Source organism: Schistocerca gregaria, chromosome 10 (genome assembly GCF_023897955.1).
Source record: "Schistocerca gregaria isolate iqSchGreg1 chromosome 10, iqSchGreg1.2, whole genome shotgun sequence".
In the NCBI taxonomy this organism is placed as follows: Eukaryota; Metazoa; Arthropoda; class Insecta; order Orthoptera; family Acrididae; genus Schistocerca; species Schistocerca gregaria.
The window spans coordinates 222,608,975-222,632,735 of NC_064929.1; the positions used below are offsets into that span (position 1 = coordinate 222,608,975).

The 23,761-nt window shown below is 46.9% G+C and overlaps 1 protein-coding gene across 4 annotated transcripts in view; it reads left to right on the forward strand.

Annotated features, from left to right (window-relative positions):
• The window catches only part of LOC126293555 (plectin-like), a 210,774-nt gene that overhangs the window by 65,934 nt on the left and 121,079 nt on the right, over positions 1–23,761 (forward strand). For all 4 annotated transcript variants that reach the window (XM_049986828.1, XM_049986830.1, XM_049986829.1 and 1 more), the window contains one exon: positions 15,164–15,252. In XM_049986828.1, the coding sequence (XP_049842785.1) occupies positions 15,164–15,252 (89 nt within the window). The remainder of the gene's footprint in view (positions 1–15,163; positions 15,253–23,761) is intronic.

The following is a 23,761-nucleotide window of genomic DNA, read 5'->3' on the forward strand; positions in this document are numbered from 1 at the left end:
TGGCACCCCGTACCGGGCAGGGGTCCCTTCCTGGGATCCTGACGGAGACCTGCGAGTGGGTACCAGCCACCGGCCGAAGGAGCGACAGGTTGCAGGTTGTAGGACTTCGCGTTCCTTCTGTGTCCCAGAATCTGGAGCAGATAAGCCCTCACTGAAGTCTAAATTGTCAAAGGACGAGAAAACGTCCTCCGAAAAGAGAGAGATTCTGGCGGTCCCCGTGCTGCCAGATTCCGCGAGAGCCGTCTAAATATCCGAGCATCCGCAGTGGCCCCTGTGGCCGCAGACCTCCTCGTGCGGCCCGATTCGGAACGAACGTGTGTCGGCAGTGTATTTTCACATCTGTGGCGGCAGGTTGTGTCGAGACGAGACCAGTCTCTTACGTGCCCTGACGGGGTGGTTGTACGGCGATCCTCCAGTTCGACTGTAGCGTTTTTTCCACCGGTTGGCTGAGCTACGTCATATTTTATGGGCTTCGTCCGTTTTTGCGTCACTCTCCGTAAAACTCGTTTCCGAGCAGTGTCGACCCCTACCTTCCGAGGTTGTGGCGGCTATTTTGAGAACGGCACTGACTACGAAAGAAAATAGTGCGGTGTTTGCACGCACACTCAGGACTCCCTGTACGGCAGACGTGTGGCGCCCAACACGGCTTCGGAGGCTGTGGCTGTTCGAGTGAAGACGTCCCCGGAATTTACCGTCTGTAATGTGTATCTCCCTCCCGACGACAGTGTGTTCTGCGACGTGTCGTTCGCACTGTTTTCTCGGCTGCCCCACCCCCACTCCCACTCCCACCCCCACCCCTACCCCCACTCCCACCCCCACCCTTGCCTATTACACCCCCCACCCTTGTCACTTCTTCTTCCGTGTGTTTTTGCTTTTAGGAAGCTTTAATTATCAAGTGCTATTGATAGTGTTCCAAAGATTTCGTGTTTGTTTTGAATACAGTCAGAGAGAGTCAGCCATAGTGCCAGTAGTGCTAGTGTTTTCCAATACAGGTCAGAGACAGGTAGTGCCATTTTCATTGTTTTCTACAAGAAGTGGCCAGCAGTCACAGTTTAGTCAATAATCAGCTGCCTTAAGTGAATTAGCAGTCTAGTTAAAAGGTGATTAAATCTCTTCAGTAAATTGATTCCTTAGGATGGATAGGATGTGTGACTGCTGTGTACGGACGCAGGAGGAGCTGGCCACTCTTCGCGAACAGCTGAGTGTGTTGATGGCTGCGGTCAGCCGTCTTCAGGCTGCTGCCTCGGAGTGTAGCAAGGCACACCCCAGGTGTTACGTGCTTCACCCACTGTCCCTGCTTTAGAGACATCTTTGCGGGTACCGGGCGCGGTTGGGCCACCCTCTCCCCGAGGGGAGTGGCGGGTTCAGCGGCGTTCGCGGCGCCCGAGGCGGAGGGTAAATGTGGAGGCTGGCCGTGTGGCATCGCCCGCTCTGCCTGAGAGTGGACATGTGACCGCTCCTTCAGCAAGGTCCGAGCAGGCACACAGGGTGAGGGGTTTATTAGTTATTGGGAGCTCCAACGTTAGGCGGGTGATGGAGCCCCTTAGGGAAATAGCGGAAAGGTCAGGGAAGAAGGCCAGTGTTCACCCTGTGTGCTTGCCGGGGGGTCTCATCCGAGATGTGGAGGAGGCCTTACCGGCGGCGATAGAAGGCACTGGGTGCACCCGACTACAAATTGTTGCTCGTGTCGGCACCAATGACTCTTGCCGTCTGGGTTCAGAGGTCATCCTCATTTCGTACAGGCGGTTGGCGGAATTGGTGAAGGCGGAAAGCCTCGCTCGTGGGGTGGAATCAGAGCTAACTATTTGTAGTATCGTTCCCAGAACCGATCGCGGTCCTCTGGTTTGGAGCCAAGTGGAAGGCTTAAACCAGAGGCTCAGATGATTCTGCGGAGAGCTGGGATGCAAATTTCTCGACCTCCGCTATCGGGTGGAGAAATGTAGGGTCCCCCTGAATAGGTCAGGCGTGCACTACACGCCGGAAGCAGCTACAAGGGTAGCTGAGTACTTGTGGAGTGCACATGGAGGTTTTTTAGGTTAGAGAATTCCCTCCCTAGGCCCGACAAGACGCCTCCTGAGATGCGGCAAGGCAGGAGTAGGCAAAATGCAACAGGGAATAACAATATTAATGTGCTAATAGTAAACTGCAGGAGCGTCTATAGAAAGATCCCAGAACTGCTCTCATTAATAAACGGTCACAACGCCCAAATAGTACTAGGGACAGAAAGTTGGCTGAAACCAGACGTAAACAGTCATGAAATCCTAAACTCAGATTGGAATGTATACCGCAGAGACAGGCTGGGCAGTGAAGGGGGAGGCGTGTTTATAGCGATAAGAAGTGCAATAGTATCGAAGGAAATTGACGGAGATCCGAATTGTGAAATGATTTGGGTGAAGGTCACGGTTAAAGCAGGCTCAGAGATGGTAATTGGATGTCTCTATAGGCCCCCGGGCTCAGCAGCTGTTGTGGCTCAGCACCTGAAGAATAATTTGGAAAATATTTCGAGTAGATTTCCCCACCATGTTATAATTCTGGGTGGAGATTTTAATTTGCCGGATATAGACTGGGAGACTCAAACGTTCATAACGGGTGGCAGGGACAAAGAATACAGTGAAATATTTTTAAGTGCTTTATCTGAAAACTACCTTGAGCAGTTAAACAGAGAACCGACTCGTGGCAATAACATATTAGACCTTCTGGTGACAAACAGACCCGAACTTATTGAATCAGTTAATGCAGAACAGGGAATCAGCGATCATAAAGCGGTTACTGCATCGATGATTTCAGCCATAAATAGAAATATTAAAAAAGGTAGGAAGATTTTTCTGTTTAGCAAATGTGACAAAAAGCAGATTTCAGAGTACTTGATGGCTCAACACAAAAGTTTTGTCTCAAGTACAGATAGTGTTGAGGATCAATGGACGAAGTTCAAAACCATCGTACAATATGCGTTAGATGAGTATGTGCCAAGCAAGATCGTAAGAGATGGAAAAGAGCCACCATGGTACAACAACCGAGTTAGAAAACTGCTGCAGAAGCAAAGGAAACTTCACAGCAAGCATCAGCGTAGCCAAAGCCTTGCAGACAAACAAAAATTGCACGAAGCGAAATGTAGTGTGAGGAGGGCTATGTGAGAGGCATTCAATGAATTCTAAAGTAAAGTTCTATGTACTGACTTGGCAGAAAAACCTAAGAAATTTTGGTCCTATGTCAAAGCGGTAGGTGGATCAAAACAAAATGTCCACACACTCTGTGACCAAAATGGTACTGAAACAGAGGATGACAGACTAAAGGCCGAAATACTAAATGTCTTCTTCCAAAGCTGTTTCACAGAGGAAGACTGCACTGTACTCCCTTCTCTAGATTGTCGCACAGTTGACAAAATGGTAGATACCGAAATAGATGACAGAGGGATAGAGAAACAATTAAAATCGCTCAAAATAGGAAAGGCCGCTGGTCCTGATGGGATACCATTTCGATTTTACACAGAGTATGCAAAGGAACTTGCCCCCCTTCTTGCAGCGGTGTACTGTAGGTCTCTAGAAGAGCGAAGCGTTCCAAAGGATTGGAAAAGGGCACAGGTCATCCCTGTTTTCAAGAAGGGACGTCAAACAGATGTGCAGTGATATAGACCTATATCTCTAACGTCGATCAGTTGTAGAATTTTGGAACACGTATTATGTTAGAGTATAATGTCTTTTCTGGAGACTAGAAATCTACTCTGTAGGAATCAGCATGGGTTTCGAAAAAGACGGTCATGTGAAACCCAGCTCGCGCTATTCGTCCACGAGACTCAGAAGGCCTTAGACACGGGTTCACAGGTAGATGCCCTGTTTCTTGACTTCCGCAAGGCGTTTGACACAGTTCCCCACAGTTGTTTAATGAACAAAGTAAGAGCATACGGACTATCAGACCAATTGTGTGATTGGATTGAGGAGTTCATAGATAACAGAACGCAGCATGTCACTCTCAGTGGAGAAAAGTCTTCCGAAGTAAGAGTGATTTCAGGTGTGCCGCAAGGGAGTGTCATAGGACCGTTGCTATTCACAATATATATAAATGACCTGGTGGATGACATCGGAAGTTCACTGAGGCTTTTTGCAGATGATGGTGTGGTGTATCAAGAGGTTGCAACAATTGAAAATTGTATTGAATTGCAGGAGGATCTGCAGCGAATTGACGCATGGTGCATGGAATGGCAATTGAATCTCAATGTAGACAAGTGTAATGTGCTGCGAATACATAGAAAGATAGATCCCTTATCATTTAGCTACAAAATAGCAGCTCGGCAACTGGAAGCAGTTAATTCCATAAATTATCTGGGAGTACACATTAGGAGTGATTTAAAATTGAATGATCATATAAAGTTGATCGTCGGTAAAGCAGATGCCATACTGAGATTCATTGGAAGAATCCTAAGGAAATGCAATCCGAAAACAAAGGAAGTAGGTTACAGTACGCTTGTTCGCCCACTGCTCGAATACTGTTCAGCAGTGTTGGATCCGTACCATATAGGGTTGATAGAAGAGATAGAGAAGATCCAACGGAGTGCAGCGCGCTTCATTACAGGATCATTTAGTAATCGCGAAAGCGTTACGGAGATGATAGATAAACTCCTGTGGAAGACTCTGCAGGAGAGACGCTCAGTAGCTCGGTACGGGCTTTTGTTAAAATTTTGAGAACATACGCTTACCGAAGAGTCAAGCACTATATTGCTCCCTCCTACGTATATCTCGCGAAGAGACCGTGAGGATAAAATCAGAGAGATTAGAGCCCACACAGAAGCTTGCCGACAATCCTCATTTCCACGAACAATACGAGACTGGAATAGAAGGGAGAACCGATAGAGGTACTCAGGGTACCCTCCGCCACACACCGTCAGGTGGCTTGCGGAGTATGGATGTAGATGTAGGTGTAGACTGAGTGACTTCAACACCCGCAACCCTTCAGGAGGTGAAACCACTACTACCGGTTGCAGTAAACGGTCAAAAACGAGCTCACGGCACTCAGTCTTTGTCTCTCGAATAGTTGTGTTCCCACTCACTACAGTGTGGCATATAGGTCTGACTTTTCTATTTACACCCCAGGTCTTCTCCCATCTGTCCATTGGAGTGAGTTTTGGCCCTCGGCATCACTGTCGCGGGTCTCCACCGAGATGGGCTGTCTCCGAAGACGACTGGGATGCTTTCACCACTGCAGTCTCTCTCCGCTCCTCGCGATATGGAGGTATCGGTGCGGTCGTCCTGAGCACAACTGCGGTGATTCTTTCGGCCCCCGACTCAGTGGTCCCCTTTTAATCGGGTTCCCCTCGTCGCAAACGGTACCTCGGTGATCCGCGGTATCACCGTGGCCGTCAGAGATTACGGCCGGGCTCTCCGACACTGTTAGCGACACCCGTAAGTGGAATACGTCTTCGCCTTTAAACGCCTCCGTGCCCTTATCCACCGTCCCGTAAAATGACTGAAACGAGATTGCCGGGAACGGTACGTCGCTACAGCCGCGTAACTCTCCTTTGTGAGTGAGGGTGAAGATTCTACACCTCTGTGGACAGCAGGATCTCATGTGTGTGCCTACTAGCTCTGTGAACGGTTTTGCTACACACAAGTGAAATCGAGGACACAGTAAAACTTCTGGACACACACACACACACACACACACACACACACACACACACACACACACACATCCATTTTACAGTTAGGACACACACACACACACACACACACACACACACACACACACACACACACACACACATCCATTTTACAGTTAGGTAAATTATATCTGCTGCAGAGGACAGCACAGTGTACAGAATTAACAGTACACTGACAGATGGCTTAGGAGTCTTCATTCCCCGACCTCCCCACCCCGGTCCGCCTCGAGGGGTACGTCCGGCCGGACTGCTCGACAGATTTTCGCACTGTCCGGCTGGCCGATGACCGTGCACTGTATTTTACTGTCTCTGCTGTGCTGCACTTCTTTGACCGCAAACCTCTTCCGTCTTCTCGGAGCAGGACGAGCTCTCGAATCCTCAGTTTCCTTTGCGAAGGGTATCCCTTCACCTCACAGTATTGTCTTAGCAGCAGGAGCTATTCGGTCTTCCACCTGTGCCAAATGTCCTCGTCGACCTTTTGTCTGAGTCGGAACTCCTCCGGCGAGGTCCCTTCTAGTTGCCGGCTCTGACCCATGTGGAATTGTTACTAATTTCCCACCGTTTAAAAAGTGGGCTGGTGTCAGTGCAGTATCACTCTCTCCTCGAGTGACAGGTCTTGAGTTTATTGTGGATTCTGTACGGAATGAGGTGATGTTTGGACTCTCACCGTCCACCTGGGAGTGACCGAGAACTTTCTTCGGGCAGTTGTCGACAGAGCCTGCCGTGCGTTACCGCCGGCGTCCCCACCGAGCTGCACGTGGTGGTACGAATTTCCGAGTGATTCCGTGGTGGGCGCAGTAGAGCTGTCTGTCAGTACGCTGCACAGTTTTGAAAAGCTCGGACAGTTCTGAGTTGGCCTCGTGGCTACGTGGAATGTCGGGTAGATGGTGACTTGTAGGCTCCTACGTCCTGCAAAGCATTGCACAGCCGTCCAATTTCAGTACAAATGGCCCGTGTTGTTGCACACATGAATAGGTCCGTGTACGACTTCTTTGTTTGATGTCCAGATTTGACATACAAAGCTCCAGAAAAATCGATGCCCGTTACTGCAAACGGTCTCGGAGGCCAAACTCTGTCTAGTGGTAGGGGAGCCTCCGTCTCTTCGTACCGATGACTGTGTGTTATCTCGCATGGTAGGCGAGAGAGAAGAATTTTCCAAACAGCTTGTCAGCCTCACAGAATCCAAAATTCTTCTCGCAGTTCCCCTAACGTGATCTGCACGAGGAGATGGTGCAGTCTTACGTGTGTGTGTCCGATGAGAAGCTCAGTGAAAATGTGACGTGCATCCTATATAATTGGACGCTTCTCTGAGTGCGACAGCACGGCTGAGTCGAAGGATGCCGTCCGATATAAACGGATTGTATCGAGCGATCTTCGATTCCTCGGGTAATTGTTCTCCCTTAAACAGTGCAGACAGTTTGGCAGTGAATACTTCCTCTTCTAATCCAGCACATGTGGGCATTTTGTAATTCCAAAGTGCTCAAAGAGAGATTCTATTTTTATTTCTTGTTGTGCTGATAAATCGAAATACGGAGGCAGTTCTACTCGCCAATATGAACTAAACCTTGCTATGTCCATTAGTGGTTCAGTGATGGTGATCAGAGCGATATTTGCTCTCGTTTCGGCTCCCGGCATTGGTGGAGGTGGAGCTGGGACGTCCAGTGGCCAGAACTGCTCGTCTTCTGTAAGCCATGGTGGACAACACCACCAGATATCGAGAGTGACTATCAGATTTGCTTCTAGTCCCCGAGTGAGATGATCTGCAGGATTTTGGTTTCTCGAACAGTGCCTCCATTGGCCGTATGTGGTGTATGTCAATATCTCTGTCACTCAATTACAAATAAAAGTTTTCCATTTGTTTGGATCACTCCGTACCCATTCGAAAGTGACTGCGGAGTCGCCCCATGAGGTAGCTCTGCCAGTATCAAACCCTGTTTCCTGGCAAAAGTAATGAAGGAGTTGTGATCTGACATAGGCAGCAAGTAACTCCAACCTGAGTAGGGTTACCTTGTCGATAGGAGCCAGTGTGTTCTCGCTACAGACAATGCGCACAGTGTATCCAGTTTCCGTAGCTGTCCTTATGTACAAAACAGCACTGTAGGCACTTTCAGAGGCATCACGGAATATACGCATATCTGCAGAGCCACCTGTGACTGGCATCCCTATCCGTCTAGGAATATGCAGTGATGACAAGTGACGAGGCTTTGAAACCCATGAGTGCCGACGACATGCGAGACCTGTGGGAAAAACTTCCTCCCGTGCAAGACCCCTCGGCCGCGCGTCTCGGAACATTAGCTTCAAAACGATCCCGACAGGAGTGAACGTGCCGAGGGGGTCGTAAAACTGAGCGGCTGCTCGAAGAACATTTCTCTCGGTAACCAGTTTGTAGTGGAGTTCCAATTTATTCCTAAAACTTGGGTTGTGGACTTTGTTATGCGTCCTTCGAAATCCCGTACTGTCTTCAGATCATTCGCATTAGTCAACCATTTGGACAACGGAAGGCTTCTTTGCTGGAAGAGTTCGATCACTTTACGGTAAATAGTTGCAGCGGTGTCACCGTCTGTAACACTCGCTACGAAATCGTCTGTGAAAACTGAGTTGTTTACGAGTCCCGAAGCTTGTGGATATTTTTCACTATTTAGTGCTACTAGCTCCCTTAAGGCAGCTGACAAATGGAACGGTCTCCGTGCAAGTCCAAATAGCAAATGTCTGAAGCGATACGTAATCACGTCATTTGTGGTCACGTACGCCCCATTTTTAGCTCGTTCGACACAATACTGGAGGAACTTCATGACCTCTCTGTTCCCTTCATTCGAGATTAACTGCAGGAAAGCTCTGTCCACGTCGCACACTAATCCCACCCGAAGTGTGCGGAATCGTAATAAGGCTGCCAGGATATCCGAAAGTAAATTTGGTCCCTTTTCGAGAGCACCATTCAGCGATAGACACTCGGGCTCACGTGACGGTACATCGAAGACTGCTCTGTACTTCACACGTCTGCTGGTGTGTATCTTCACGGTGCGGTGTGGCAGGTAGAATGTGCTTCCAGCTGTACAGTCCTCAGGCGCTTCTTCTACGCAATCCTTCTTAATATACTTCGACACGGTCTCGCAGTAAGTGACTGTCAGCTCCACGTTCCCTCGCAGCTCGTTTTGTGAGGAGCGAAGGCGCACTTCGGCAGTCGTGCGGTCGCAGGAGAAAAGCGTATTCTTCTTTGGAGACGACGATAAGACTCGGCGGCCATTTCCGCACAGTACGACTCTCGGAATTCTCGATAAGTAGGGTGGTCCGCGGGTGTCGACGCTCGCTCTCGGTGTTCCGTTATCCCGATTGTCTCCGACTCCTCTGACTCTTCAGACGTATCGCTGCGACTGCCCCGAATAAAGTTGACCGTCGCTCTGCCGACGGTGGTACTACATCTGTTTACACAAAGAATTTATCCGAAGATTGTCAGGAGAAGAACCGACGATAGCGATACCTCGATCGGTTGTTCCGAAGTCACACTTCTCCGGTAATAATTGGCTGCAACCGGGATCCCAGTCGGTAGATCTTCAGTGTCTCCTTTAGGATCTGCGAGCGGTGTGCCACCCGTCGAGGCCGTATCTCCCACATCTTGTGGCACTGTTGGTTGCTGTGAAAAATTATTTGTGCTTTCAAAGGCTCTCACTGATTCACAGGAATTTGTGGAACACCCCATCATGTTAAACTTTACCTTCCTCCTCGAGAGGGACGAACTGTAAGTGGATTCGAAAGTTGTTATCTCCAGAGTAGTGCTTCCAATGACACTTAGTCGGAGAGATTCAGTCGTGGAACGGTGACTGAAACTCTGTGTGTGAAGTTAGAAGTCATAGTCTCAATTTTATTTCAAGTTTAGGTATGAGCATTCTCCATTAAGAGCCCCCGTTTCCTCCTAGTGCTAGGAGTGCTCGGATGTGCTTATGGCACTCGATGTACGTGGAATTGAGAGCCTCTGGACTGCCTGAGGTCCAAGTGTTAAGATCCTCCGAGAAATCCAGGTCATTGTGGATAATTTTGTTCTTATCACCATATTTGGATTTCAATATTTCTTAGTCTGCTGTAACAGCAATGCCATGAACGGAGTCCTTAGGTTCCCCATAGAGATACCTACGGAGGAATACGTTCTTGTTCGTACCTGACGGCGTCGGATTCTCGTCTGTGGAAGCTCTGAATTGCTCCAAAATTGAGGCCAAACTTCTGTGTCCCTTGAGAATTGGTGCAGTTTGACAGTAGGCAATTTTATTTCCGTACAGGCATGTTGCCGGCTCTGGTGGCCGAGTGGTTCTGGGAGCTACAGTCTGGAACTGCGCTACCGCTACGGTCGCAGGTCCGAATCCTCCCTCGGGCATGGATGTGTGTCATGTCCTGAGGTTAGTTAGGTTTACGTAGTTCTAAGTTCTAGGGGACTGATGACCTCAGAAGTTAAGTCACATAGTGCTCAGAGCCATTTGAACAGGCGTGTTGTTGAGCTGCCGATGTTGCATTTTTGTCCTCTGAGTGCACTCCTCGTAGAAGACCTTTCACCTTTCGAGGGCGCGTTTGCACTTATCAGTATATTTGTCATTGCACTTATCAGTATATTTGTCATTGCACTTATCGGTATATTTGTCAGAAGCTTCCGTGTCAGCTTCGTATTTAGTCATCCGGCAAGTCCTGTATTGTACCGTCGAGTCGGGCCAACTCTTCTAGTGTTTTCTGTAGTCGTTCCTAGATGTGTTAGACTTCTTCTGCTGCTGTAGAATCGTCAAAGGCATTTATTTGGCTGACGAAACGTGTCGCGTCCGATTACAGAGTCGTCCGCTTCCTCCGCAGCCTCCCCGAGTTTGTAGCTACCGCTTCTGTCGTAGCGAGTCGGTGATATTGCTTTCTGTCACGCGAGTGCATTGTGGGTCGAGACACCGCCGTCAGTCGGATGGTGTCGCTAAGGGCCGGTGCTGACCCGGGGTGTGAGCCGTAGCAGCCACCTAGTGACGTTTACAGTTCTCAACAGATGGCGCGACCGTGCAGTTTTCAATTTTCGGCAAACCTTAGAATCGGTCGCTGTTACTAACAGATGGTGCTGCAGTCTACTATTACTGTAGCAGCCCTCTTTGTTCTTTGCAAGTAATACGCCAACTGCCCTCTATTGCTCTACCGCCGACAAACGTGCAACAGGTAACACCGTGTACAAATAATCGACCCGTAGTGTCCTTTGTTACAGTTTCAGAGCAATGCTGCAACTTGTCTGTGTTAGCTGAATGTGGCGTGGTGTGACCGGATTTTGAGATCGAAGTCACTGGAAACCTTCACCGCCGGCATCGAGTCCTCTTTAATGTGTAGTAGCACTCTATCTTTTCACGTATTCCCGGGTTTCGGCACCACAATGTTGGTACACACTACTGAAATTGAGGACACAGTAAAACTTCTGCTCACACACACACATTTATTTTCACATGTCCATTTTACAGTTAGGTAAATTATATCTGCTGCAGAGGGCCGTACAGTGTACAGCTTAACAGAACACCTAAAGATGACATTGACAGACAGACGGTGATGTGTACTCTGATCCAGACGCTGTTGCCGAACATTCTGCTCTCTATTATGCTGGAGCATATGTGTCTGAGAATTGTCAGCCTGTATTTTGTGCCCTCAAACAGTGGGTAGAGCAGCTTCCTTTACCACCTACTACAGGTCACGTGGAACCTCAAAATGCTTCATTATGTGAGATAAATTCCTGGGTGCTCTAGCCCTTTGTACTGATACGGCTCCAGGGCCCGACCACATTCACATCTGCAGCCAAATGCTCAAAGACTTATTTTCAACTGTATCTGTAGCGGAGGTGAGCTCCCGTCCCGATGGCAACAAAGCGTGATCGTCCAAGTAGTGTAACTGGGTAAATGGTCCTCGAGACGGACAGCAATCACCCACTTGCTGTCACTAACGTTCTCTGCAAGTTTCTCGAACATACGGTGGCCCGACGGCCGTGTCGGTACCTCGAGTCTCGGGGTCTTTTGGCTCTGACCTACTGCTGACACTTCGGTCTTCTCAGAGTGTGCTATTCAATCGGCTTTTGCCTGGCACCGACATTTTATCACTGTCTTTTTTAACTTGCACAGGGCTTAAGGCACCACACTGCATCGGCACATCCTCGTTTTCTCTGAGCGGGATATATGGGGCCGACCCCCAATTTTGATCCGGAACTTCTCGTCTCGGTGTACTTTCCGGGTTCAAGTCGGTGCTTGCCGCAGTACACCCCGTATATGAGAGAATGGGGTCCCACACGGTTCTGTATCGAGTGTCTATGGACGGTCTAGCAGCAGCTACAGGGTCTACAGTTTCACTCTCCCTTTATCGTGACGACTCGTGCATCTGTGTCGCTCTTCGACTGTGGGTGCCGACAGCAGGCTGCCACACAGAGGACTCGCCTCCGCACTGTCCGCTCCCGACCGGAGCTCTGTCTCGAAGAGCAAATGTTTCAGGTTGTGGGGTTTTTTGGGATCGGCCTTCGATACCCGGTCGGTGTAGCTGCCCCCCTTCACTGACAGTAGCGAACGAACTGTTAGCACCTGATCCCTTCAGTGTCTCAGCTGGATGCAGACCATTGTACTCTTCTACACAGCTGTGATCGAGTCGCGTCTCTATTTTGGGTGCTCGCCCTACTGCTCACCGTCACCTTCGGCATTGCGGGTGTGGATCCGATACGCCACTGTGCAGTTCGACTTAGGACTGGTGCTTTACGGACCGGTCCTACGAACGGCACAATCGTGGAGGCCGGCGTCCTCCTCCTACAGATAGGGTGCCGACAACTGCCGCTCGACTGTGCGATACGTGTTCTGTGCTCCCCTGAGCACCAAAACTACATTGTCTTTTCTTCCGGTAGAGAGATCTACCTCACACGGTGGAGACCGAGGTCCGGAGCCACGATCGCAGTCTGCTTGCAGAGTTTCTGCTCTGAAGTCCGCCATTAGCCACCGTCGAATCTGTCGGGGAGAAATAGCGTGCGGCCCGACAGTACGTACCCCGTCCTCGGATCTGCCTCGATCTTTCCTTCGGAGTGAAAGACAACGTAGAACCTACAGTTTTTCACTGTCCATTTCTAGACCTCCTTGAAATTTTTTCGGTCTCTGACATAGTATATGCCGTCTGCTTTGCAGTTGGCAGATGTACAGATTTTGCCTACACACGAGTAAGATGCAGTGAGCTGTGCTCCCTGTCGAACGGGTGCAGTGTATTCACTGTAGAATTCGTGGCGATTTCTCGAACCGTCAGCCACGTATTAGCCCCGTCTGCTACTGGGATGCCGACTTAAGAAACGGAGGTACCAGAAATTGTGGACCTCCGGTCAACTCTACGCCGACAGTTGTCGGAGACTCGGAATGCCGATCTCCGAATAAATTGTGAACCGTAAATGAGACCGCAAGATGGTGGCAGTTTTCCCGTCGTGCTTCTCACGGGAAATCTACTGTCCTCTGCGGGTCACTCTCTGCCGACTTGTGGCCACGTCACCTGTGTCACGGTGGCTCACATCCTGACGGAACGCCCTAACTTGACCATCTTACAGTGAAACCTCAAAGTTACGGACACACCGTCTCCGGTGCTAGTGAACGACACCGAAGTACCCGATTCGTTTTACTTGCGAAACTGGTTTTTACTCCTCTCTGTGACGTAGGGCACATCGGCCTCGTCCGCCACTCGCGAGATCGGAGAAGTGCCCCGTTGCCCGCTCCAACCCGAGGGCCCTGCAGGTGCCCTAGACGGTGGTCCGCTCTGGCTCCTGCCATTCATACATTTTTAATTCTTCTTATTCTTTTACACGTGTCGTCGTGTGACAGACTCGTCACTATTGTTCTCTTTCCGGAGATTTTACCTCGTCCTCGTAACTAGTTTCTCGTGGTAAAGCACCGGTCAGATGCGGAGGACGTGTGCCCGGTCGTGTAGACTGTCCCGGAGGTCTCCGGCTACTTTCCAGGTGGGGCAACTGTCGCACTTTCACCCTTTTAACCCTCTCTCACTCGTACCGGTTTTCCACCTGTCTTCTTTCTCCATTCTCGGATACGGTCGAGTCTGTCGGGATTCGTGTCCTGTGACCTTCCTCTCGGGGGCCGTTCCCAGCTCGACACGCCGACGACCCCGAAGTTTCTTCCCTTTGACCCTGTTGATCCGTCTGTCCGTCCTATCTGAGAGCAACTTTTGAGACGTAGAGTCTGTGATCCCCAATAAGTATGCCTAAAATTAAGGAAGAATCGGAAAGCGGAGGAATATGCGGAAAACACTGAGTAAGAGAATGTAAAGGATGCTAGGACAAGTGCTGAGACCATACCGGAAAGGCAGTGGAGGGGAAAAGATTCTACGGAAGGGAAGAAATTGAAGTAAGTGAAAATAATTGGGAGGATGTTGGGTGTAAGTGTGACTGTAAGGTGATGAGATGAAGTTGTGACAGGCTGCATCAAACTGGTCACAAGAGTGGTGACAAAAATAGAAGCAAGACTGGGATGTAGATGGCAAAGCTGTGACAGATATAAACTTGACAAAGAAACCTGAATGTGTCTCCTTGTGAGGACTACCTTTTCGCAACAAGTGGTTTCGCAGTGTACGTTTGATGCTGAGGGGGTGGCATCTGCTGCATTGCAGCCAGATGCTGATGACTGTTTATTCTAACTCGCCCTGTATTTAGCATTTGTAATTAGCATCACTCCACTCACATTGGATTTTAATAAATATGTGAAAACAGTGAACTTATTTGCAGGTGTAAATATTAAATATTCTCTGTAGCCAATGAAGTGCTAAAAACTGTACGTTTTGTTGCTGGCTGTACCTAATGTTGCCACCTGTACGTTTTGTTATTTACTGTGGAAAATCCGGGACCGAATAATGACGATATTACGAAAAAGTTAGATTGCCATTATTTACGAGTGTTATACATTAATTCTCTGAACATAATTGAAATTTATAAAAATAAATTGTCCGAGTTACACGTGCTTTCCCGGCAGAGTAACTTTTTGCCCGTCAATGAAAGCAGATAAAAAATTCGAAGGAGTGAAACGTGATGAAAGGGTGAGAGATTAAACAATTACGTGGGAGCTCTCGTGGATAAAAATACAGTAAACTCGAGAAGTACAAAATTTGATTTATAATTACAAAGTTTGATACGAAGTTAAAATTATTTATTTAGATTAGAGAAAGGGAGCTTAGCATTGGTGTCAGCAGAATTGGTGTTCAGAATGGTGGCTGCTGGAACAAATTGGAGAGGCAGCAATGTTAAAAATAAAGAAGTTAAACTATTTTATGTTAATAATTGTCCTTTTTTTGTAGACCAGTCTGGAGCACTGTCGGCAGCATTGCTGTGCGCAGACAAATCGAACTGCCACTGCTGTCACTTCTTTTGTTCCAACTGGAAAATCAGAGCTGTGACACAGTTTGTGACCTTTGCCTACATCGTAATCACCCCACAGTGAAACCTGTGCAGTCTTTTTAATCGTTTTCCATTATTAATTTTTTTTCTTTTTTTAATAGCTGAACACAAAGGGAGGACAGAAGAATTGGAGGATGAGGTAGAAACGATGAAGAGGAATATTTTTAACTTGGAAAACTCTAAGAAACAGGTAAAAATAAAACAAACTTTGAAGAAATAACTTTAAGCAGTTTAAAATTAAATTAGATACAGTATCTGTGGTTCTTTCCACTTCTTGGTCTTATGTTACTTATTCTTGTTCTATTTGCACAGAGAACTGAATGCTTCTTATACAGGTGCCTGTACTTCCTCGTGTTTTCCTTCAGCATTGGAAAATGATAAGCATTCACGTTTTATAAACACTTTTTGTAATGAAATTATATCCTATTTTATGCAACAGGCTGGTGTTTGTGTTAGACATTTTAGCAAAGTTTTTATACGGTCATTCTTTTTCTCGCTCATCACCTACTGTTGTTTTGTCTGTTGTTTTAATAGCTGCTGATATAGAGAGATTAATTTCTGTTGGAAAAATTAGGCATTCAAAATATGTTGGCCAGTATTGGCAGTAGTAACACACATCAGTTTTACAGATTACATCCTTCAGATTTGCACGTTTCACCACGCATTTGGTATCTCGTCGCTATAGGTTTGGTATACGATGGCCCAACACGTTTCCCGGAAGGTCGGCGATTTCCTCTTATATCTCCATTTCTGGCCGAGCTGCCGTGTTCTGTTTGGTACAGTAGGTGACACCCTCGACAAACGGGAGTCAAAAATTGAAAGGTCTGTTGCGGTGAGTGGCCGAACGACTGTTGCTTGTTGGTGGGTTTGATGTGGACGGATGTGTGAAGCTGGCCATTGGACAGATGGAGGTCAACAACAACCCACATCCTTTCGTCTTTCCCTCTCCTTCCTGAAGAAGCAACCATCGGTTGCGAAAGCTAGTAATTCTGTGTGTGTGTGTGTGTGTGTGTGTGTGTGTGTGTGTGTGTGTGTGTGTGTGTGTTGTTCATTGTGCCTGTCTGCCGGCGCTTTCCCGCTTGGTAAGTCTTGGAATCTTTGTTTTTAATATATTTTTCCCATGTGGAAGTTATTTCTATATTATTTACATCATCATTAATTTGAACCCAACAATTACGTTTGTTATTGTCTCTGTTGCATTTCGAAATATTCTCTATCATCTTACTTCCTCTTTTCGTTTGTACAAGTAGTTTCACTTTGTATTCATCTTCCCTTTTTCCGTAATCTACCATACATTTTATCCTGCCTTATTATACTCAATAATACGTAATTTACTTCCAAACCATAACCTAAAAATTTTTTAACGCTTTCAACATAACCGCTGCTATAAAATGTACTGTTCCAAGTTTACAAACATTTCGTGTAAACTCGTGAATACTATTTCACAGCTTCAGTTCCCTTCACCCATTAAACAACCATCTCAGTTATTTCCAACAACTTTCGTTTTATTTCCATTCCCGTTTTTCCCACATAACCGATCATTTTTTAGCAGCTTCCCACAGGTTTACACGTGATTATTTCTTCATCAAACAACTGTTAGCCTCATTCTCATAACCTGCCAGTACACAACCAGTCCTTTGAATACATTTACACACATATTTTTCGAGATTTTATTCGAAAAATTTTTTCGAATTTTATTTTTTCGGAAATTATTTTTTCGAAACAATTTTCTTTCGAAACATTTTTCTTTCGAAACATTTTTCTTTCGAAACATTTTTCTTTCGAAACATTTTTCTTTCGAAACATTTTTCTTTCGAAACATTTTTCTTTCGAAACATTTTTCTTTCGAAACATTTTTCTTTTGAAACTTTTTTGTTTCGAAACTTTTTTGTTTCGAAACTTTTTTGTTTCGAAACTTTTTTCTTTCGAAACTTTTTTCGAAATTTTCTTGAATTTCCCCACCCTTTAACGTGATCTGGAGACAACACAACTACCTAACCTTTGCGCCCATTGTTGTTCACCAACCTAAGTTCAGCACAGGATCAACATAGCTCATCTCACACCAACACTTTTTCGACTTTTTTCACACCTTTATCTCTCCCTATATAAATTTCTATTTACTTTCACTTTAACCTCATATTACCCTTTCCACCTTCTAATACCATGTCAACCTCACAACATCCCTACAACGACCCCATGAAATTTTATTTACATTCCCTCCACAAACATGCCTTCACCCTAGCCAGATTACGCTCCCATATTTTATTTACTCAGGCTTGTCTGTCATTTGGCATTACCCCCAAAGGCCTCACACTTAAAGTTCCCATCTCTGGCTGCAATCCTTCTTTCCATCAGTCCTTATACCAGTTCCAAACAGCACAATCCATAGCCCTCACCCGCCTAATCCTTCACCTATACATCGACTCGGCCAATGAACACACCCGTCAACTCCAATCCCAAATCAAAGTCCTCAATCTTTCCTCTCCCACATCCACACCGGCTGTACATAGCATCCTCCTACAGGCCAACCGCAAATTAGAACAGCATGCCACCCTCCACCTCAAAAAACTATCCAATCTCCTGGTTTCCCACCTCCGGAATAGCAACTCACTCACCCTCCACAACCTTTCCAACAAACCTCAACCTCCTCTCATTGCACACAGACCCAGTCTCTCCCAACTTCCAGCTCCACTCCCCTCAACACCTCAAAATTCTAGTCAACACAATCTGGAACCACAACACCCCAATTCAGTAGTTAACCTTTCCTCCAAACCCCTCTCCCAATCCGAAACCTCTGTCCTATCCAAAGGCCTCACCTTCAGCCCCACTCCCAGGTTCAACCAAACTGCCCTTGTCAAAGATTTACTGTCCTACACTCGTAGTCTCTGCTGGAAATATCACTTTGCCACGAAGAAAAATAATCCTGATCCCACTCCTAATGATCCAACTCCCCAAGACACTATCCAAATTGAACCCTGCCTGCAACAGTTCCGTCCTCCGTCACAGCGGGACCCACCTCCTCTTCCTCAAAATCACCCTCTCCAAACCTTCCAGGAATTTCTCACTTCCAGCCTTGCCTCTCAATCTTTCTTGAAAAACCTTAATCCTTCTCCCAACATCACCACAGCCGAATCCCAGGCTATCCGTGATCTGAAAGCTGACCGATCCATCATCATTCTTCCGGCTGACAAGGGTTCCACGACTGTGGTACTTGATCGTCGGGAGTATGTGGCTGAGGGACTGCGTCAGCTTTCAGACGACTCTACATACAAAGTTTGCCAAAGTAATCCCATTCCTAATGTCCAGGCGGAGCTTCAAGGAATCCTCAGAACCTTAGGCCCCCTACAAAACCTTTCACCTGACTCCATCAAACTTCTGACCCCACCGACACCTCGCACTCCTACATTCTACCTTCTACCTACTTCCTAAAATTCACAAACCCAAACATCCCGGTCGCCCGATTGTAGCTGGTTACCAAGACCCCACAGAACGTATCTCTGCCTACGTAGATCAACACCTTCAGCCCATTACATGCAGTCTCCCATCCTTCATCAAAGACACCAACCACTTTCTCGAACGCCTGGAATCTTTACCCAGTCTGTTACCCCCGGAAACCATTCTTGTAACCGTTGATGCCACTTCCCTATACACGAAAATCCCGCACGTCCAGGGCCTCGCTGCAATGGAGCACTTCCTTTCACGCCGATCACCTGCCACCCTACCTAAAACCTCTTTCCTCGTCACCTTAGCCAGCTTCATCCTGACCCACAACTTCTTCACTTTTGAAGGCCACACATACCAACAATTAAAGGGAACAGCCATGGGTACCAGGATGGCCCCCTTGTATGCCAACCTATTTATGGGTCGCTTAGAGGAAGCCTTCTTGGTTACCCAAGCCTGCCAACCCAAAATTTGGTACAGATTTATTAATGACATCTTCATGATCTGGACTCACAGTGAAGAACAACTCCAGAATTTCCTCTCCAACCTCAACTCCTTTGGTTCCATCAGATTCGCCTGGTCCTACTCCAAATCCCATGCCACTTTCCTAGATGTTGACCTCCATCTGTCCAATGGCCAGCTTCACACATCCGTCCACATCAAACCCACCAACAAGCAACAGTACCTCCATTATGACAGCTGCCACCCATTCCATATCAAACGGTCCCTTCCCTACAGCCTAGGCCTTCGTGGCAAACGAATCTGCTCCAGTCCTGAATCCCTCGACCGTTACACCAACAACCTGAAAACAGCTTTCGCATCCCGCAACTACCCTCCCGACCTGGTACAGAAGCAGATAACCAGAGCCACTTCCACATCCCCTCAAACCCAGAACCTCTCACAGAAGAACCCCAAAAGTGCCCCACTTGTGACAGAATACTTCCCGGGACTGGATCAGACCTTGAATGTGGCTCTCCAGCAGGGATATGACTTCCTAAAATCCTGCCCCGAAATGAGATCCATCCTTCATGAAATCCTACCCACTCCACCAAGAGTGTCTTTCCGCCGTCCACCTAACCTTCGTAACCTCTCGGTTCGTCCCTATGAAATCCCCAAACCACCTTCCCTACCCTCTGGCTCCTACCCTTGCAACCGCCCCCGGTGTAAAACCTGTCCTATGCACCCTCCCACCACCACCTACTCCAGTCCTGTAACCCGGAAGGTGTACACGATCAAAGGGAGAGCCACGTGTCAAAGCAGCCACGTGATTTACCAACTGACCTGCCTGCACTGTGACGCTTTCTATGTGGGAATGACCAGCAACAAACTGTCCATTCACATGAATGGACACAGGCAGACAGTGTTTGTTGGTAATGAGGATCACCCTGTGGCTAAACATGCCTCGGTGCACGGCCAGCACATCTTGGCACAGTGTTACACCGTCCGAGTTATCTGGATACTTCCCACCAACACCAACCTATCCGAACTCCGGAGATGGGAACTCGCCCTTCAGTATATCCTCTCTTCTCGATATCCGCCAGGCCTCAACCTCCGCTAATTTCAAGTTGCCGCCGCTCATACCTCACCTGTCTTTCAACAACTTCTTTGTCTCTGTACTTTCGCCTCGAATGACATCTCTGCCCTTAGTCTTTGCCTTTAAATATGTCTGCTTGTGTCTGTGTATGTGCGGATGGATGTGTGTGTGTGTGTGTGTGTGTGTGTGTGTGTGTGTGTGTGTGTGTGTGTGTGTGTGCGCGTGCGCGAGTGTACACCTGTCCTTTATTTTTCCCCCTAAGGGAAGTCTTTCCGCGCCCGGGATTGGAATGACTCCTTACCCTCTCCCTTAAAACCCACATCCTTTCGTCTTTCCCTCTCCTTCCTGAAGAAGCAACCATAGGTTGCGAAAGCTAGTAATTCTGTGTGTGTGTGTGTGTGTGTGTGTGTGTGTGTGTGTGTGTGTTTTGTTTTGTTCATTGTGCCTGTCTGCCGGCACTTTCCCACTTGGTAAGTCTTGGAATCTGTGTTTTTAATATATTATTCCCATGTGGAAGTTTCTTTCTATTTTATTTACATCATCATTAATTTGATCGTGTAATGAAGCGCGCTGCTCTCCGTTGGATCTTCTCTATCTCTTGTATCAACCCTATATGGTACGGATCCCACACTGCTGAACAGTATTCAAGCAGTGGGCGAACAAGTGTACTGTAACCTACTTCCTTTGTTTTCGGATTGCATTTCCTTAGGATTCTTCCAATGAATCTCAGTATGGCATCTGCTTTACCGACGATCAGCTTTATATGATCATTCCATTTTAAATCACTCCTAATGTGTACTCCCAGATAATTTATGGAATTAACTGCTTCCAGTTGCTGACCTGCTATTTTGTAGCTAAATGATAAGGGATCTATCTTTCTATGTATTCACAGCACATTACACTTGTCTACATTGAGATTCAATTGCCATTCCGTGCACCATGCGTCAATTCGCTGCAGATCCTCCTGCATTTCAGTACAATTTTCCATTGTTGCAACCTCTTGATACACCACACCATTATCTGCAAAAAGCCTCAGTGAACTTCCGATGTCATCCACCAGGTCATTTATGTATATTGTGAATAGCAACGGTCCTATGACACTCCCTTGCGGCACACCTGAAATCACTCTTACTTCGGAAGACTTCTCTCCATTGTGAGTGACATGCTGCGGTCTGTTATCTAGGAACTCCTCAATCCAATCACACAATTGGTCTGATAGTCCATATGCTCTTACTTTGTTCATTAAATGACTGTGGGGAACTGTGTCAAACGCCTTGCGGAAGTCAAGAAACAGGGCATCTACCTGTGAACCCGTGTCTAAGGCCTTCTGAGTCTCGTGGACGAATAGCACGAGCTGGGTTTCACACGACCGTCTTTTTCGAAACCCATGCTGATTTCTACAGAGTAGATTTTTAGTCTCCAGAAAAGTCATTATACTCTAACATAATACGTGTTCGAAAATTCTACAACTGATCGACGTTAGAGATGCGGGGACTCGAAGCCGGAAACGTCGCCGAGGTGTTGACATAAAGTTACCGCATTTGTCGTCAGAGTGAAGGTCCGTTTCCCCTCGGCACGACAGCGCACACTGTACGGCACGGTAACTTTGACGCTGCGTAACGGATAGTGGTGAAGCCGTGCAGGGTGGCTCTGTGAGCCGTCCGACGGTCTCGAATGAAGTTTGACGCGTACTCGCTGTCATTAGCAAACTGTCGTTTAGAAATGTGTTGTTGCAGGTAGTCAGTATTCAGTTGTTGCACATTGTGAAATTTCTAGAGGTGAAATTGAAGCTGACAGTGTATTCTTCGAGCACACACAATTTTTCTGACGTACAGACCTTACGAGGTATTTTCTTCGGAGCCAATGTACTATCTTCCGAAACCGTGTCACAGTCGTGCGTCATGACGGAACTCTATTGCGTGGCAGGATCTGACGGTGGGCCATATACTGTTGTCACATGACGGTCTGTCGACCTGCCGCCGTGTCGTTAAATGTGTGTATGGCGACTGCACTCGCTGCACTGCTTCGTCGCTCCCCGACATAACTCGAGTGTCCGCTACTGCCGTGCACTTTGACACCTTCCTCGTACTTCTGCTACCGCTAAAACTTTTCTCCTCCTCTGTGACAATTGCCATGACAACACTGTCACCTGCCGTGACTGTGATGAGTGGCCGATGGGCCAGCTCTTCGGTGCTGGATTTCTGCAGCCTCCACGACTAGGGAGGAAAACTTCAGATGACAGTGCACGGTGTCCACTAGCTCTGACAGCAGTGGTACGTCGCTTCTGTGGCGTATTGCTAAAAGTTGTGAACCGAGAAGCGTCCCTGTGTCGTGGGGCACAGAAAGGATTTACATTCTCCTAGGTTCTTTCAGACTGGCTTTAAAGTGTGTCGATATATAGAAATCCTGAAGCATTACTAAACTGAATGCTCAAATAGATAAGATATTACAACTGTGATGTTAATCACACACAAAATGTGCAATATTTAGTGATACGTACAGTGAATAAAAATGGAAATCGTTAGTAAAAAACTGTAGTAGATGCTGTTGTTTTATGTACTGCACGTTTACATTAGACAATGAAGTGAACATCTCGATACTAAGCTTTTATACTTTTTAAAAATAAAGTTTGATTGTATCGCAGCTTTCGAGTTAAATATGTCTTTTGTAAAACTTTTGAAACTTGTTTCTCCTTCTCTCGAGTTTGTCTGTCCGTATTCTTTGCTACCTTCCGACACTTTATCACGTCACGGTCAGTCGACGGCATACGGCGATCTGAGAATCCTGTATTTCTGCCTTATGTGAAGTCCTAGTGTGAACTGTTTGCTGTTGCCTTCCTCTGATCTGTTATAAAATGTTACTTTTATACCTGTGGCACGTGAACGAGTGAAAAGTGCGAACTGACCACAAATAGGAGTTTTTTAGTTCCTTGTACGGTGCGCTTTTTGGTGTGCTTATGGGGTAACAGTGAGTGAGAAAAGGTTGTGTGTGATGACAGTAATTGTCCAAACCGGTGGTAGGAATTGTTAATAGAAGATGTAATTACCACTGATAAATAAAAGTGGATCTATTTAATACTGTGATTGCTTTCCTGACAGTGAGGGTGTTTACTTATGCTTTCCTCAAAATTCGTAAGGTTTGTGCAGTTTGTAGTGTGTGCCATTTCCTAGATATGCAGTTGAATACACCGAGGTATGCTCTGAGATGCAAGTGGTATTTTTAAGAGCAATGAAATGCTTGTGAAGGAAAACTGGAGATCTTAATTAAAAGTGTTAAAAATGACTAGTGTTTTATTTGAGTTACTTTTTATCAGTAAATTGCTTCAGTAAGTAATTTGTATTTCTTAGATCATGTTTGGGACGTACGTTCTGTGTGTAACAAAAGAGCTGCTGTACTGCAACAGCCACAGAACACGCATTTTTATTTTGTAGTCCAGTGGTGAGGTAATAGTTGTAGGGAACCTTTTTTTTAATCTTAATAAAGAAGATAATACTGTTAAAGCTAAATTTGAGTTGCTGCAGAATTATTTTTACAAAGCAATTTTGTGATGACCAGTTTGCGGATAAGAAGTGCTACACGATAGCTTGAGAAAGTGTAACTTGCACAACTGAGTCACAATTTCTAACAACCTGAATTCAGGCAGCTGACACATCTTGACTGCATTTGATTGTAATTTACTTTTGACCAACTGGTAGGCATGTTCACTATACGTATGTAAAGATAC